This window comes from Saccoglossus kowalevskii, chromosome 12 (assembly GCF_978046115.1).
Source record: "Saccoglossus kowalevskii chromosome 12, keSacKowa6.1, whole genome shotgun sequence".
Lineage (NCBI taxonomy): Eukaryota > Metazoa > Hemichordata > Enteropneusta > Harrimaniidae > Saccoglossus > Saccoglossus kowalevskii.
In genome coordinates this window covers 273,667-290,469 of record NC_140652.1, presented here as the reverse complement: position 1 = coordinate 290,469, position 16,803 = coordinate 273,667, and the positions used below count along the sequence as shown (strand labels likewise).

The window sequence follows — 16,803 nt, the reverse complement described above, 5'->3', positions numbered from 1 at the left end:
ATTTCCCCAATTAGCATAATAATTCATAATTTTTTGGTTCTAATCACATTTCAATTAAACTTGGTACATAGAGTTTTTGTTACATTGTGCAGACCTCATTAGTTTTACAATCAAATCTGTTCATGTTAATTTTCTGATTTGCATAATTAGTTTTCAGCTAAGTAATTTCAAATTATATTTAATGCGTCTCCAATACTCTCAGCACATGGGAGTTCTTTCTAAGCTTTCTTTGATTCTCCTTTGCATTGGATTTAAGTTTATGAACATGAAGCCCCAAACCAAACCAAAACAAACCTAACACTACACTTGAGTGTGGATTGAATGAATTATTATTATCATCATATGTGTATCGTTTGCAATAATTGGGTTAAATAATAGATCGAAGAATGAGGGCGTGAACATGAACGCAACTGCCTTAATCCCTCTGCAAACACAAACAATTTTGGCATGTGCTGAGAACCCTTAACGTGAACGTAGCAATAGTTATTTCTGCTCAATTTCTGTTCAGTTAAAGTTCTCAAATAGACAGTGTTAAATTTTGTGTTAAAACAGATGAGGACAATAGAATGATATGGTTCAGTGGCTGACATACTGCCAATAGTGCATATCTACAATGTACACACCATAAACAATCGTGCCTGTCAGCAACTTTATATTCTGAGGTGCAGATTCTCAGTGTGGGATGCTAGTGACCAGTCATGCAAGAACTAACTCTATAATCATGAAAAAGTGTGCAACAAAGTGAGGTCAGCTGATGTTATTACCACCTCTTTGCTCTGTGTTCCAGAGTCGCAGTAACTGTGTATTTGCTCTATTCAAAAAATTCACAACATATACATGTACATACATGCAACTACAGGGATATGGCAAGAAAAAAGTACTTAAGGATGCTGTACACGTTTTTATGCTTTGAAACCCAAAATTCTACTTTTTTGTATTTTTCAATGCTGGACTACATGGAGCAAACACTCAGTAGGAAAAAAAGTGAATTGGATGTTTTTATAGGGTGTAAAATCAATTTTTGTTAATTAAAAACAAAAGCACATGTCATTGTTTTGAAAGCTATGTTTTAATTAATTAGCCAAAGACATAATAGACAGATAATTTGCATAATAGTCACCACCCATAGCAAATATAAACAGTCTCTTGCATTCAGTACAAGCTCAGACTAGTAATACAAGTATTAGTAGTCCGAGGTACAAGTTACACGCATTCCATTTACGATTGTCCACAAATTTAATTTCGTTGAATTTCTCGCCCTTCTTGGGGTCGACTATGACAGTGACAAGAAGAACGTTGACAGTATGTAAAGCGATTATTATGAAAATTTAATCATGGAAGGTACTAACGTTAGTACCTTCCACGATTTAATCGATCAGACCATGGAGGTATAAACAGAAGGTAGAAAATTTGAGCACATGGCAGACTTAGTTTTCGTGACCAAATTACGTGTCATGGACTCCAACCACAATGAGTCGGAAGTGAAACACTTGGCCCCGGACTTGGCCACACGTAAAGCCTGAGACAGGCAGCTGTAAAAGAAAACGTACGCGTCTGTGTGTGTGAGAATCCTTGTTTTACCTGTTTTATTTTTCTTAATCTTCACATTTTCAATAAATAACTTGACGGATTCAATGAAGATTTTTTATACACGATATAGAAAGTGAACTGAATGTAAGATACCGGCAGTAGTCCCCGCCAGCGGTTGTTCCAGTACTATGTATTACGCGTTGAAGATGGAAAAAGAATCATCACACTAATTTTGTCACAACAGTTTTGGGAACTAAAAAACGGAAAACACAATTTATGGCGAACAGGTTATTTTACAAATCTACAAAATAATAACGGAACAAACAAACTGAAAATTCACCGCCCGATCGACAACTTTAAACCCAAGCGATCGCATCTCCCGATTCAGTTCAGCACTCGCTGTGACTTCTCTCCCCTTCATTGCCATTCAAATCAGATAATACAGATCTTGGTCAAGACATCTCGCGTAGTAAAAAAAAATCTTGGAAAGAAAACTACATGTAGTTGACTCTGGTGGTGCGTTCAGCCTTCAGCAGCGGAGCAAGAGGGCAATGGAGGGCAATGTATGGTAATGAGTCTTCCAGAAAAGGAGTGTCTCCTCCCACAACTTAATAATGAATATGTAAACCATGACGTCATTTTGGTGCGGCTTTGTCACGCCGTGAAACAGTATTTCCTATTGGATTCGGGAGCATAATTTTGTACTTTATAACCAATTGTGACCACGTATATTCACACATCTGCGTGATTATGACAAACAGATACCATGACTAGTCGTTACGAGTTTGTTTTGATCCAAGGGACACATGGATTTTGAGTTAGCCGACGATACGTTACTGCTAAGTTGTTTTTGACGTTTTCTTGGTTAAACAAAACAGCGATTCACGGCAACTGCAGGCCTTTGATCTCGAGTTCCAGTGGACGCATTATACCAATTTTTCGCACAGACACTCTTCGATGTGTTCCCTCTCAAGCGGCGCTGGAATTTTTCTATTTTCCTATTTGTTTCGAAATTACGTTCTAATTTTTGAATATCGGAAAGAACCAGATCGCATTGTTTTTTCAAGATAGCTAAATTATTATTTCTTCTCCAACTATCATGTGGATATATATCTAAATCAATGCGGAATGGTGGTGAGCGTCGTCTGAAAAACTGTTTTGTTGCCAATGTTCCACTAAATTCGTTTATTCATTGGTTCAATTATTTTTTTACCGAAAATGGCTTTCTGTGTTTACACAGAGATCACGTGACTATGCACGTCCATACACATATCACTATTTCATATCCATCAATATATAGCTTTGTGTGGTTCAGTAAATATTTTATACGAAAATATCAGTTTAGAAAATCAATACCAAAAACGTGTACAGCATCCTTAAAAACAATTTAAATAGAGCATAACATTTTCTCAGTCAATGCAGACTGAAGCATTGGTCAGCATGATTGTCTTTGGTGCCAGGCTGCAAGGTTACAATTTCATTGCTACCATATATACATGTATATATAAATGACATATACAGTATTCTGATGGCTGAATTCAAATCTTTATTTGGATCATTGCTTGACCCGTCAGTACAAACCTGACAGACAGATCAACAAAGTTGCATATTTTTTAATTTCTAAATTGACTCAAAAATGAAACTGCATTGTATTTTTTTGAGTGTTCATCTTGGGTATAAGTGTAAATGAATGTAATAGTGTTAGTTTTTTTGGCAGATACGCATACTTTCTAAAAAGCCCCATTAGACAAAACTGTTGTGAGCATAGAATATTTGCCAAATCTGTCAGTACTATATCATAATATGTCTGCCTCTGTATTTAAAAAAAAAAAAAAAATGAATCGTTATTTATTGAATCAAACAAACATGTTTCTATTAATTCGCACACATCGCTTATTACATCACTTTAAACAAGTCATTGAAAATGACACAGTCCCTGTTAAATTTTTGAAAGTTCTCTTTGTGCTCGTCATATTAAAGTGGAGGGGTTGTCAGGAGCGTGTCCTTGAAACTTCCAAGTGGCGTATATACAACAGATTGTTTATTTACATCAAATTCGAACACGTTTTGCATGACGACCCCTCCGACATAGCAAAGAAAAACATAGATCACAAGTGAAAGCATGTCCAAGTTATCACATTTTAAACAAACAAGATGGCTGCCAGTCGGCCATATTTGATCAAATTGCAAATTAAATTGACATGTACTTGTATCCATTTATGACATGCTAAATATCAATGAAAATGATACATGAGTGACAGAGATATAGTAATATGACCAAAAATAAAATCAGTCGTTATTCGGCCATCTTTGATCTGATTATGAAACAAAGTGACATGCATGATGTATGTGCCAAATACGAATGAAAATGGTACATAAATCTTGGAAATATAGTAGTAAGGCTAAAAAGTCAGATGGCTGTCAATCGGCCATCCTTGATCCGATTTTGAAACAAATTGTCATAGAGATGTATCCTAACATGTATAAAGTATGTGCCAAATTTGAATGGAAACTGACAAAGCATGTCCAAGATACCACACTTAAAAAAACAAACAAGATGCCTGCCAGTCGGCCATCTTTGATCTAATTGCGAAAGAAATTGTCATGGACATGTATCCTAACATGTATAATCTATGTACCATGTTTGAATGAGAACTGACAAAGCATGTCCAAAATACATTTTCAAAAAACAAGATGGCTGCCGGTCGGCCATTTTGAATCGAATCGCTAAACCACTGCATGTGCATATTTCCAACATAAAGGTACTAGGCACATGCAAAGAATGAACAGAATCGGCCCAAAGGATTCTGAAATACGACTCCGGACGGACAGACGGACGTACAGATGTACAGACGGATACACGGACGGTCGGAGGACATGTATCCTAAAATGAATAATCTATGTATCAAATTTGAATGAAAACTGACAAAGCATGTCCAAAATACGACATTTTCGAAAAACAAGATGGCTGCAAGTCTGCAATTTTGAATGGAATCGCTAAACCACTGCATGTGCATATGTCCCACATAAAGTACTAGGCACATGCAACGAATGAACAGAATCGGTCCAAAGGATTCTGAAATATGACTCCGGACTGACGCACGGACAGACCGAATTATAAGTCCTCGTTTTTGGACTTCGTGTTGCTTTATACCAGAATAAGAAATGCCTTTACTAAATATAATGCTATATATAATATAATAATACTGATATCAGCTTACCATTACAAACTGTTGTATTTTAAATATCAGTATAGATTTTTGTTTGCAGGTTACTACATGTATTTTGTTCATAGTATCTAGAGCGTTAATTGTGTATGTGCCAACTAAAAGATTCCATTGTAATATAATATAACTTAGGTAGGGTGATCATGTTTTAAACAACAAACAAAATAAAACTGATTGAAATATTATTTTTTGTGATATTTTATAAGCTAAATACCAGACATCCCAAGGAACAAGTTACCCAACATTCAAAAAAACATGTAGCTCCGCTGTTACAGCAGAGCCTTGAGTGCTCCCCTAATGCACCAATTGGAGTTACTGTAGAAGTTTTCAAGAAAAAGTGGAAAAACAATTTTTTTCACCAAAAATTATAAAAAAAAGCAAGGCATGGTAGCGATACATGTAGTTTGAAGTGATTGGTCAAGGCATGTTAGCGATACATGTAGTTTGAAGTGATTGGTCAAGGCATGTTAGCGATACATGTAGTTTGAAGTGATTGGTCAAGGCATGTTAGCGATACATGTAGTTTGAAGTGATTGGTCAAGGCATGTTAGCGATACATGTAGTTTGAAGTGATTGGTCAAGGCATGTTAGCGATACATGTAGTTTGAAGTGATTGGTCAAGGCATGTTAGCGATACATGTAGTTTGAAGTGATTGGTCAAGGCATCTTAGGGATACATGTAGTTTGAAGTGATTGGTCAAGGCATGTTAGCGATACATGTAGTTTGAAGTGATTGGTCAAAGCATGTTAGTGATACATGTAGTTTGAAGTGATTGGTCAAGGCATGTTAGCGATACATGTAGTTTGAAGTGATTGGTCAAGGCATGTTAGCGATACATGTAGTTAGAAGTGATTGGTCAAGGCATGTTAGCGATACATGTAGTTTGAAGTGATTGGTCAAGGCATGTTAGCGATACATGTAGTTTGAAGTGATTGGTCAAGGCATGTTAGCGATACATGTAGTTAGAAGTGATTGGTCAAGGCATGTTAGCGATACATGTAGTTTGAAGTGTTTGGTCAAGGCATGTTAGCAATACATGTAGTTTGAAGTGTTTGGTCAAGGCATGTTAGCGATACATGTAGTTTGAAGTGATTGGTCAAGGAATGTTAGCGATACATGTAGTTTGAAGTGATTGGTCAAGGCATGTTAGCGATACATGCAGTGTAGGAAATGCCTGCCCGTTCGCACGCCCGAGACGGGTAACTTTCGTATCGGACTGGTTGAATTTCAAACTTCCCTGTCCGGTGGTCAGGTAACATGTTACCACATTTTTCCGCCGAAATTAAAATAAAAACAAGCTACCATTCTTTATATGTGCTCTAAACATTTTAAACAGAAACGTGATCAGACATAACTATGAAAATATTGCATTGCCGTCTCACATCGCGACTTGCCGACATGCATTCTCAACCCACAACACGGAATCCATTGACTTATTAACATAATAATAGGTACGTGACCTCAGGTCAGGTCCTATCTCCCATGGTGCAGTGAGACTTGCGGTGACCCCTGACCAGTTCTATCGTTGCGTAGTTTGTTTACAAAGTTTTCATTTCGCGTACTACATGTATCGTTTTTTGGGGATTGACCCTCCAACAAAGAAACAGAAGTCGAGCATCGATAGAATTGCGGCAAATAAGGAGTATGACCAGTCAAAACGTACTCGCAAAATAGTTCCAAGCTGGAAGACGGTGTTCAAGGAATGGCTGGTCACCGATGACACCGGTAATCATACGGTGTATTGCCGTATCTGCCGGGCTATTTACGGGCCGTTATCAAACCGCAAAATACCAGACAAACTCCGTAAATACGGAAAGGGATGTACCAACTTAAAACATGATGCCCTTACATGCCATGAAATGTCAATTGGTCATAAACGAGCCAAATCGATATTCGAAGCAAAGAATGCTCCACCACCAAAGCAACTTCCTGCTGATAAAATCATCGAAATGTTGAATGGTAAAAGTGTTGACATGTTAGACAAGCTATTCCGAGGCTGTAACAGATGGTAATGCTCATTTGGTAGCTGGATTAAATTCTGACTATGGTTCAGATTTTTCTGATCTAGCCGAGAGCAACAGTGACACAAACATCTGATATATCATGTTCTGAATATGCATGTTCTCTACAGCTACTTTGTTGTTAAAATAAACCGTGCATAGTATATTGTATACAACTTGTGTTTATTTGTGTGTGTGTGTGCGAAAATAATTGAAAAAAATGTGCGGGACTGGTAACATTTTAGCAGGGCTTGTAACTTTTGAAAGTTACCAGCCCTGATGTCTGGTATGTAATCTGGACAAATTTCCTACACTGATACATGTAGTTTGAAGTGATTGGTCAAGGCATGTTAGCGATACATGTAGTTTGAAGTGATTGGTCAAGGCATGTTAGCGATACATGTAGTTTGAAGTGATTGGTCAAGGCATGTTAGCGATACATGTAGTTTGAAAGTGATTGGTCAAGGCATGTTAGCGGTACATGTAGTTTGAAGTGATTGGTCAAGGCATCTTAGCGATACATGTAGTTTGAAGTGATTGGTCAAGGCATGTTAGCGATACATGTAGTTTGAAGTGATTGGTCAAGGCATCTTAGCGATACATGTAGTTTGAAGTGATTGGTCAAGGCATCTTAGCGATACATGTAGTTTGAAGTGATTGGTCAAGGCATCTTAGCGATACATGTAGTTTGAAGTGATTGGTCAAGGCATCTTAGCGATACATGTACATGTAGTTTGAAGTGATTGGTCAAGGCATCTTAGCGATACATGTAGTTTGAAGTGATTGGTCAAGGCATCTTAGCGATACAAGTCACGATGTGAAATTTGGACCAAATATATCACTTGACAGGGAACGCATGCGCAGATGAGATGTCTCGGCCATGTTTACTGTTCGCAATTTGGATGAAAAAAGTTTCGAACATAAATTACAATTTGATTACGACTAATAAAGTTACATGTTATTCATCAAAAAACATTCACGGTGAAAGGGGGAACATTAACGTTTTTCAAGTCAGCCTTTCGATGGTGTGTCACTGCATTCAAACATTGGTAGCAATTGGGGTCAATGTACACATGACACAGTCTAGGCTATAAGTACGCATGTGCTGGCTGTGCTAATTTTACGTGTTGATATCAGGCTAGCTGACCCTGTCAACAGAAATCAAACAGAAAAAATGTCCAAATAAACTTTGAAAAGTAGTAATCAATTGGCAGTCGCAAGAGAGGGCTGCGAAACCTCAGCTAAGCCCAGCAGTCACGGGATGGGGGATTGCGACGTCTACTTCAGCCCACTGTATACATGAACTACACGATACGAATCCTCCGGTCCAGACTTGGAGCCAATGATAGTAAGTGGTCCAGCCCTTACACACGCCAACGATTGAAATTTGTTTAGTTCCTATCAAATTATCGTTCGAAAAATACCTCATTTGTGAGTCGTGCTTTTGATACAAACTGAAGATCACGATCGACTCGTCGTGAGACTATCGCTATTTTGCCTTCCTTGTCCTCGTTCGGAAAAATAAAAAAGCTCGCATATTTACTAATTATTTAACTGATATTTTGTTTAAAAATATCAAACGAAGATAAATATTCAATAAAATAGAAATCAACTGCTTCTTTTCATTTGAGAAAGATTAAAACCGTGCAAAAACGAATGTGAAACATTACTGTCTGCTCGAGGACACTGGAAGTCGTGTGCAAATGCATGTAGATTGTTTACAAATATTAGATCACATGGAAGGACTTTCTGTCACGTTGTGTAGCTATAATGCGTAAAATAGAACATTTATATCTTGAATAAAACTGACAAACTTCCTTGCCGTTGCTGTCGAGTGTATGCCTAATCAATTGATTAAGTGTAGCTACTTTGAATTGAAACCGCTAAACGCTGGGAATTCAGCCTTCCATTTCTCTGCTCGTGGCGTCGCAACAGCGGTGAAGGTCAGTACTGGGTCGAAGGGATAGCGATGACCACTATATTAATTTTGAATGATCGTAAATAATTTTTTAACCCAATAGTAGTAAATCACTGATTATATATATATATATATATATATATATCTTGCAATGTCTGGAACGCTACTGAAAAAAGTCATCGGTACTCTTAAAAGGCCTGGGGAGAACACTGCAATGTAGTTCGCGTTCAATACGTACTTTTCTTGCCCCTTTCCCATAATCTTTTATTTCCATGTTCTCTACACTTCCCAGGAAATTTCCAAAAGCTGTCTCGGTAACAAAAAATCGGTCATTTTCTCAATGACAGACCTCGCCAAATGATTGTGCAGTCTTGTCTTGAGCGTTACATTTAATAACTTAGCCTTGAGAATATTGGCTATTACACATAACAAGCACACACCCTGTGTACGCGCACGTTTCTCTCGGCGTTTGATCCATCATGAGTGGGTATAATGTTAAACGATAGAAGAGCCTGTTCTAAATCTGTATATGGTTATGTACATATATGGATAGTGAGTTATTAGGTCGTTATTAGCATAACAATAGTCAAAAAAGTAATCCCCTCTTGAATACCTCACTAGCGTATCCCCCATTGTTTTACTTGCTTTATTTTAGCGACAATTTTTTTACAAAAATCACCATATGTTTCCTGAAAATTTATAAATAACACAAAGTACAATTAAGTCTCAAAACAGGGTGAAACTACCATGACCCTAACATAACCTTCAGATCCACGCCACAACTGACGATCATTGTGACATAAGCTGGGATTTTATATCCCAGCTAATAAAATTTGTCAATAAGTAACACTGGCCTACGATACCTGTCAGAGCTTCTACATAATTACCATCCCGCTAGACAATTGCGTTCATCATCACACGATCGTATATTAACAAAACCATGCACCAAGACTAAATCATACAGTGAACATGCATTCCAATATTCAGGTCCAAACATTTGGAATTGCATACCCTTCACAATCCGCCATTCAGTCTCCCATTCATCATTTAAGAGGACAGTAAAAACATATCACTGTAGTCAATTTTACTAGTTTTAATTTGTTTTTCTTTTCAATAGTACTTGTGATTTTTATTGATAGACTTTTACTTTACTGTAATGCACATAGAGCTCATTTTAGGAGAATATGTGCATGATAAGTAATCTAAATAAAATAAAAATAAATAAATGAAAAATAAATAAAATTTCAGAGGTTAAAATTAGAGAGAATGATGATAATGAGATAATAGTCTTGCCAAATTATTGGATATGTTCGATTTTCACAATTTGAGGTGTGAGTGAAGTATACTGCATACTGCAAATCAATTACAGAGTAACAGCATTAAAATCCTGATATGCATCTTTATACCAACAATTTGTTAATTTGCAGTAATGCTATTATTTTTTTTCTATTGACACTGCATGAATCGGAGAATTGCCAATTTTCGTTTTTGAATAATCTTTCTAGATATTTTCTATCATGTCGATCTAGATGGTTCATGTTCATGTCAAGAACACGTCAGATAAATTACAAATAAATCGTCCATCGCTATAGTGAGTAACAGAACAGCCCATATAGAACTTTCCGAGCTTGTCTTGAGCACATATGCAAATTGCGAAAGAACAGAAATTTTATCCTTCAAAATCTAACCACTTCTTTCTGGTATTTCTGCTTGCCAACTTTTCTTTTGATTGAGAAAATTGTTTTCAAAATGTAACCTATGGCCATGCAACATGATCTTTTTTCATGTACACAGTAATTGTTTGTTAATTTTTTCCTTTCCTGAGCATGCTTGCTTTAACCCTTTTCCGGTCAAGTCGGTGAAAAACCGCCGTCAATATGGGTATGCTAGAATTTACCACTCCAGCTAGCTAACTGGTTAAGTCGTTGAAAAACGGCCTACTATTTAGGTTGCTCAGACGGTCAAGCGTTTATAATACGTTGTACGGAACCTGATATTTTACACTTGCGAAATTGGAGGGAGAGAATTTGTTTTCGATTCCGCCAAGTGAAATAAATTAACCAAGTAATAAAGAATGTAATTCTATACACTTGTCTGCTCATTTCACTATTTTACCGTCACAACGCGACAGTTGCGACGACGTAAAAAAAACGCCTTGACCACATTGCAAACTGCAGCATTACAACCGTATTTGAATGACACGATTCACGATTATAACGGTAGTAACGTATTTTGACCAGCTTGGCAAATAGTCCCGGCACTTAGAATGAATAGCATGACGGATTCCAATGGCTGAGCTTGGAATGTCGGCAATCACCAACGTAAAATGACCGGGACAGCTGGTGGGAAATATTCAAGTCCACGTGATTTCACCGTCTGAGCCAGCATATGCAATTCTATGTGTATGCAAATTGTAACCAATCCGTGTTCGAAAAAATAACATATTTATTTACATAACAATTAATATTCATATTGTGGGGAGATGCAATCTTGTGGACATCTGGTCGTTCAGTATAAATATGGCCGAAGAAAGTGAGATAAAGCCCAGACTTGCAGTGTGCCTCCTTTCCGACACGTACGTTAATATGCCGTCCTATACAGATAGAAAGTGTTTTATGAAGGCAAGAAGGAAACTGAAGAAAACGCGTCAATCGTGCAGTGGCACGGTGAGTGATAAGTTTGACATTGACACGACAGATTTTTCACCAGCAATGCGTGGGAAAAGAAAGAAATTCAAAGCAAAGGAAACATTTGACGTTGGTGAGTTACCAGCCGAACGTACTACGTACACCAGTGATAATAGTCCACTCAAGAAAAGGCGTAAAAAGAAAAAGAACAAACGCAAGTCGGAGACTGTCTCCTCTGTCAATGAACATGCGATTACAGAAGAAAGCCGTTCAAAGGACTGCGGGGACAAACTAGGGGGCAAACGAGGAGGCAAACGTAAATTGAAGACGAACCGTAAAGTGGTTGAATCGCCAGTTGCAGACGAAGCAAATGCCGAAGAAACGGGAGTTGGTCACGCTGAAATACAACGTGCCGTCGAAGATTTTTGCAAGACAATGTTTGCGATTCGGAACCGTCGACATCCGCCACAACTGCCAACGCAGAAAAGCAGGGGCCTGAACATATCGACCCAGCGAGTACGCAACAAAACGTCGATGTCACCAAAGAAATGGTACAAGAAAATGTATGCGATACAGAACAATCAACACTTGCGAGTTTCCCCAAAAAACAAACTATTAAAAAACGTGTTGTGTATGCACACGCATCGCCAAAGGACACGTGTGATGATGAACTTGTATTGGACGAAAAAACTGGCGAACTACGACACAAAATACCAGATGACTTCATAGTTGCAAATGACGATGATACAGATTCAGAAATCGATGAAGATCGTGCTGAGAATGACGATTTTTTAGAGCAACGTTACCCACCTGTACTCGATAGCGACATTGAAATTGAATCCGACACAGAAATTGGTGCTACATTCGATTATGTTGCCATGTGAATGGAGAATGGCCACGGAGGAAGACAGCGATATATTTACTATTCCAGTTTTTGAACACGAACCTGGACCAACTCTCGAACTGCCTTCATATGCTCGTGAGGTGGAATATTTCTACAAATTTATCCCACCAGAACTGATAGAACTGGCTTCAATCGAGACTAATAAATACGCCAAATATCATCAAAAATACATTGCAAAAAAATTAAATGCCCACTGGCGTAATACAAATTTCAGTGAAATGCAAGCATTCCTTGGTGTGATGATATGAATGGGTGTTGATCACAAATCAGCAATCGACGATTATTGGTAGAGGGACCCCTTTCTGCAGAATATGGGAATTGCATCAGTAATGACTCAGGCCAGATTTCAAATGCTAATGCAATATTTTCATTTAGCTGATCCAGTAAATGACCCACGGCGGGATCCTGACATTGAACGTCGTCGTCAACGATCAGAGGCCGACCCGTTGTATAAAATCAACCCGTGGCTGAAACCCGTACTCGAAAATAGTCGGCGATACTATCAGATGGGACAGGAAATTTTGATTGATGAGGGTATGGTTAGATTCAAAGGACGGTCCAAGTTTAAGCAGAGATTGCCCCACAAACCCGACCGTGATGGCTTCAAAATATGGCAGGTGTGCGACTCAACAACGTCTTACATTGCAAACTTTGAACCGTATTTGGGGGTGAAATATAAAACTACAAATGAGGGAAGAAGGAAAGAAACTGGGACAATCAAGAAGACAACACACCGGTTGCTACAGCCCTTCACAGAAAAAAACCATAATCTTTTCTGTGATTCGCTTTTTACGTCGGTTAACACAGCCCTTGAATTACAAGACAAGAAAGTGTACATGGTCGGTAGTTTTAGCAGACGAAATCGGAAAACCATGCCACAGCAATTAATTCCTGAGGGGAAAAGCAAGAAGCTGAAATTGAAAATTGGTGAAATGAAAGCAGCAACTAGACCGGACAACACTATCAATATTACTGCATACCAGGATGACAGCGCACAAATATTGATTTTAAATACGGTCTATCCCCCCACTGGCTACGTCGGCAGAAGCAGTAGATGACGAGAGACACGTGCCTGTATCGTTACAATGTTACAGACAACACATGGGTGGCGTGGATCTTTCTAACGAAAGGCGAAAATACTATCACATGGGCAGAAAAAACAATCGTTGGTGGATCTACATGGCCTATTACCTCATAGATGTTGCGTTGGTCAATGCTTATGAATGTTTCAAGGCATTGAATCGCACGACTAAAGTAACGCACAAATTCTTCAATATCCGCACAGGAAAACAACTGATTGGTTTACACTCTAGTAGAATTCAAAAATCCATAAGAGAAGTTGGCTCCCTTCCAAGTAACACGTCATTTATTCGCAGTGAAAACATGGATTCGCACGAAATATGCAGACTACCCGGGAGTCAAAAATCGTGTAAGCAGTGCAGCAAGGACGGGAGAAAAACGACGAGTGGCTGATTATCAGAAACATCGAAAGGATGCCCAATTTGTAAAGTTCACCTTCATGCGGGCGAATGTTTCGCTGCTTTTCATCACAACATGGCACTGAGGGGAAAACGCACCGTGGGAACACAAACACGAAGTACGGAAGAGCAGCCCTCGACATCAGGCAGACGCATGGGAGCAGTCCGCCGGGGTGGACGATTAAGAAAAGCGCACAACAAATAAATTTGGAACTTGGTGAAAATACGTTATCGTTGATTTAGTTTCATGCTCACTCGGTATTTATACGTTTTAATGTCAGGATAGTTCATCGGGTCTAGTCAGTGGAAATACGTTTCTGCATGAGTATATATACACGCCAAGTCCCTGCAGTTACGTTCTCGCTAGTTCGTTTTATTTCCAAGTCGTTAAATATACGTTGAAATATTTAGTTAGTTAATCGGGTCATGTCGGTAAATATATGTTGCCGTGTGAAGGTAACCCCGATCAAGTCGCTGCAGTTACGTTCTCGTTCATTTTAGTTTCAGTTTGAGTCGTTAAATATACGTTGTAAGTGTGGGCTCACTCGTACGATCAAGTCGGTTAATATACGTTAGAGCTTGAATATAACATCAGTTAAGTCACGGAAAGTACGTTGTAATATGTTACACATGTAGTTCAAGTCGTTGAATATACGTTGCAATTTGAAATGTACGCTGTCAGGTCGAGTACGTCAAACACGTTTTCCCCCGTACATGTCCCAAATATCCCCATACTCACACGTTTTTTTTCTTCTTACTTCGAACTTGCATTCATGTAGTGACCTTGTACTTGCTTGTAATGTGTTTTCAATTAAGCATTATATATTTCAATGTTTAACACGTGTTTATTGAGACTGCACAAAGGGCAAAACATCGTTACTTAACGACAGTAAAAAATGTGTATTGAAATAAAACGGTGATTTTTTTTATACAAGAAATTGTTGTCCATGGTGGTAATGAAGTGTGTATGCGAACAGATTGCAAAAAATGTGAAAACAGAGGTTGATACAGTCTGTTAACTATGGCCTATTTTTGCAAAAATGTCTGGCAGGATAGCATGCACAGATGCTGGCTACTGGAGTGCATGGAATCATGGCCGTTTTTCACTGACTCAACCTGATAGCCTGAAACTCCCCTGACCGGAAAAGGGTTAAACCTTTAGGCTAGTTGTGATTGGCTGTAGTTAACATTTGGTCAGATCTTTGTGAACTTTTGTGATTACCAAATATTTTAAAACTAGCAGCCTGTCGACTGAGATAGCTCCGCTGTTATCAATGCACATTTCATTTAAAGAACTGAAGATATCATCAGAAAATGAACAATATGTATAGTATTAAACTTGCTGTTTTCAACAAAAATTTGAAAATATAACTTTTTATCAAAAATATTCATTAAAATTAGATAATTGAAGAACAAAATCATCACGAGATGAACAAATCTGAGAGAGGTCTACCTGTAGTACCTATGTAGTACATGTATATATAATATCAAAGCAATTAGACTTGCGTTTTTTAACAAGAAGTCGAAAATATCACTTTTTACCAAAAATGACAACAATATTCATGAAAATTAGAGAATTAAAGATATCACCACGAAATGAACAAATCTGAGAGAGGTTCACATGTAGTACCTAGATATGTAATATCAAAGCAATTGAACGTGCGGTTTTTAACAAGAAGTCGAAAATATCACTTTTTACCCAAAATGACAAAAATATTCATCAAAATTAGAGAATTAAAGATATCATCACGAAATGAACAAATCTGAGAGAGGTCACATATAGTACTTACATATGTTATATCTAAGCAATCGGACTTGCAGTTTTTAACAAGAAGTCGAAAATATCACTTTTTACCAAAAATTACAAATATATTCACCAAAAATTAGAGAATTAAAGATATCATCACAAAATGAACAAATCTGAGAGAGGTCCACCCAAGGTACCTACATACCAAGTATCAAAGCATTTGGGCTAGCGGTTTTCAAGAAGAAGTCGAAAATAGCATTTTTGACCAAAAATGACAAAAATAATCGCTATAAATAAGACAATTTAACATATCCACACGAAATGAACAAATCTGAGAGAGAATCACCCAAGGTACCTTCCTAGAAAGTTTCACAGCTATACAGTTTGTGGTTTTTAATAAGAAGTCGAAAATGTAAAGTTGACGACGGCGACAACGACGGATAATCAGTAATACTATAAGCTCCGCTCTACTTCGCCGACAGCGGAGATAAAAAAATGCCAGCAAATAAATAATAAAATAAGACCAAGTGTGAAAAATAAATAATTAAATAGATATTTTGAAAAAAAAGACAAAAAAGCGTGACTTGAATCTTATTTTAATCAGATTGGTAAAAATGTGAATTGTGATTTGTGTGTGAAGTTTGAATGTAATCAGCCATACATGTCAGATTTACAGATCTGACAAACGAAAACACAGAGGTGAAATTATAAGTGAATGGGAACTCCAGGGGATTCCACTGGATCACAACTTACAAGGGTAGAGACCATTTGTACTGTATGGGGTAAATGTTATGTCCTGTAGTACTGGTAGAACAAAACTACCCCCGATTTGATCTCCCTATTTTTAGTGGTGTTTGATGGACTATATTTTTTAAGTTTGACATGTGTATGTACTATAGTTTGACAGTTCATGGTCAAGAGGTTCATGCTGCACTTCCCTGTTGGTTAGCTTAAAAGTACCCCCGGAACGGTGCTAACTACATGCAGAATTGAGCTGCAGAACTGACCCAAATTCGTCTGCTAATCTAAAATGGCCATCATCAATGCACGATGACCTGACACACTGCCTAACATGCACATGCTTCATCGCGTAAAACACGGAATACTTACATTATCTGCGGTTGAAAATACTCCATATGGCAAGTTTTGAATCGGGAATGGACACTCAGAACTGTAACTGATGAAAGACATTATGACAGAACGTTAAACTTTCAAAACTTCGCCTTTTCGCAGATGAAGAAAACGTGTGATTCTCGAGTGACCTTTCCAAATCTCGCAAAATCTCGAACCAAATTTCATTACCAGTGAAATTCTCTCTGCGCCAAAAAATACAATGCCAAAATAAATATAAACTATGCAAGCCCCTTATAT

The 16,803-nt window shown here is 37.9% G+C and overlaps 1 protein-coding gene across 1 annotated transcript in view; it reads right to left on the bottom strand.

Moving 5' to 3' along the window:
* Nucleotides 1-16,708, bottom strand: part of LOC102809162 (fumarylacetoacetase-like) — a 73,028-nt gene extending 56,320 nt beyond the window's left edge. Inside the window, exon 1 of the mRNA XM_085506320.1 lies at nucleotides 16,543-16,708. Coding sequence (XP_085362446.1) covers nucleotides 16,543-16,623 — 81 coding nt within the window. The 5' untranslated portion in view covers nucleotides 16,624-16,708. The remainder of the gene's footprint in view (nucleotides 1-16,542) is intronic.
* Nucleotides 16,709-16,803: the final 95 nt, after the last annotated feature.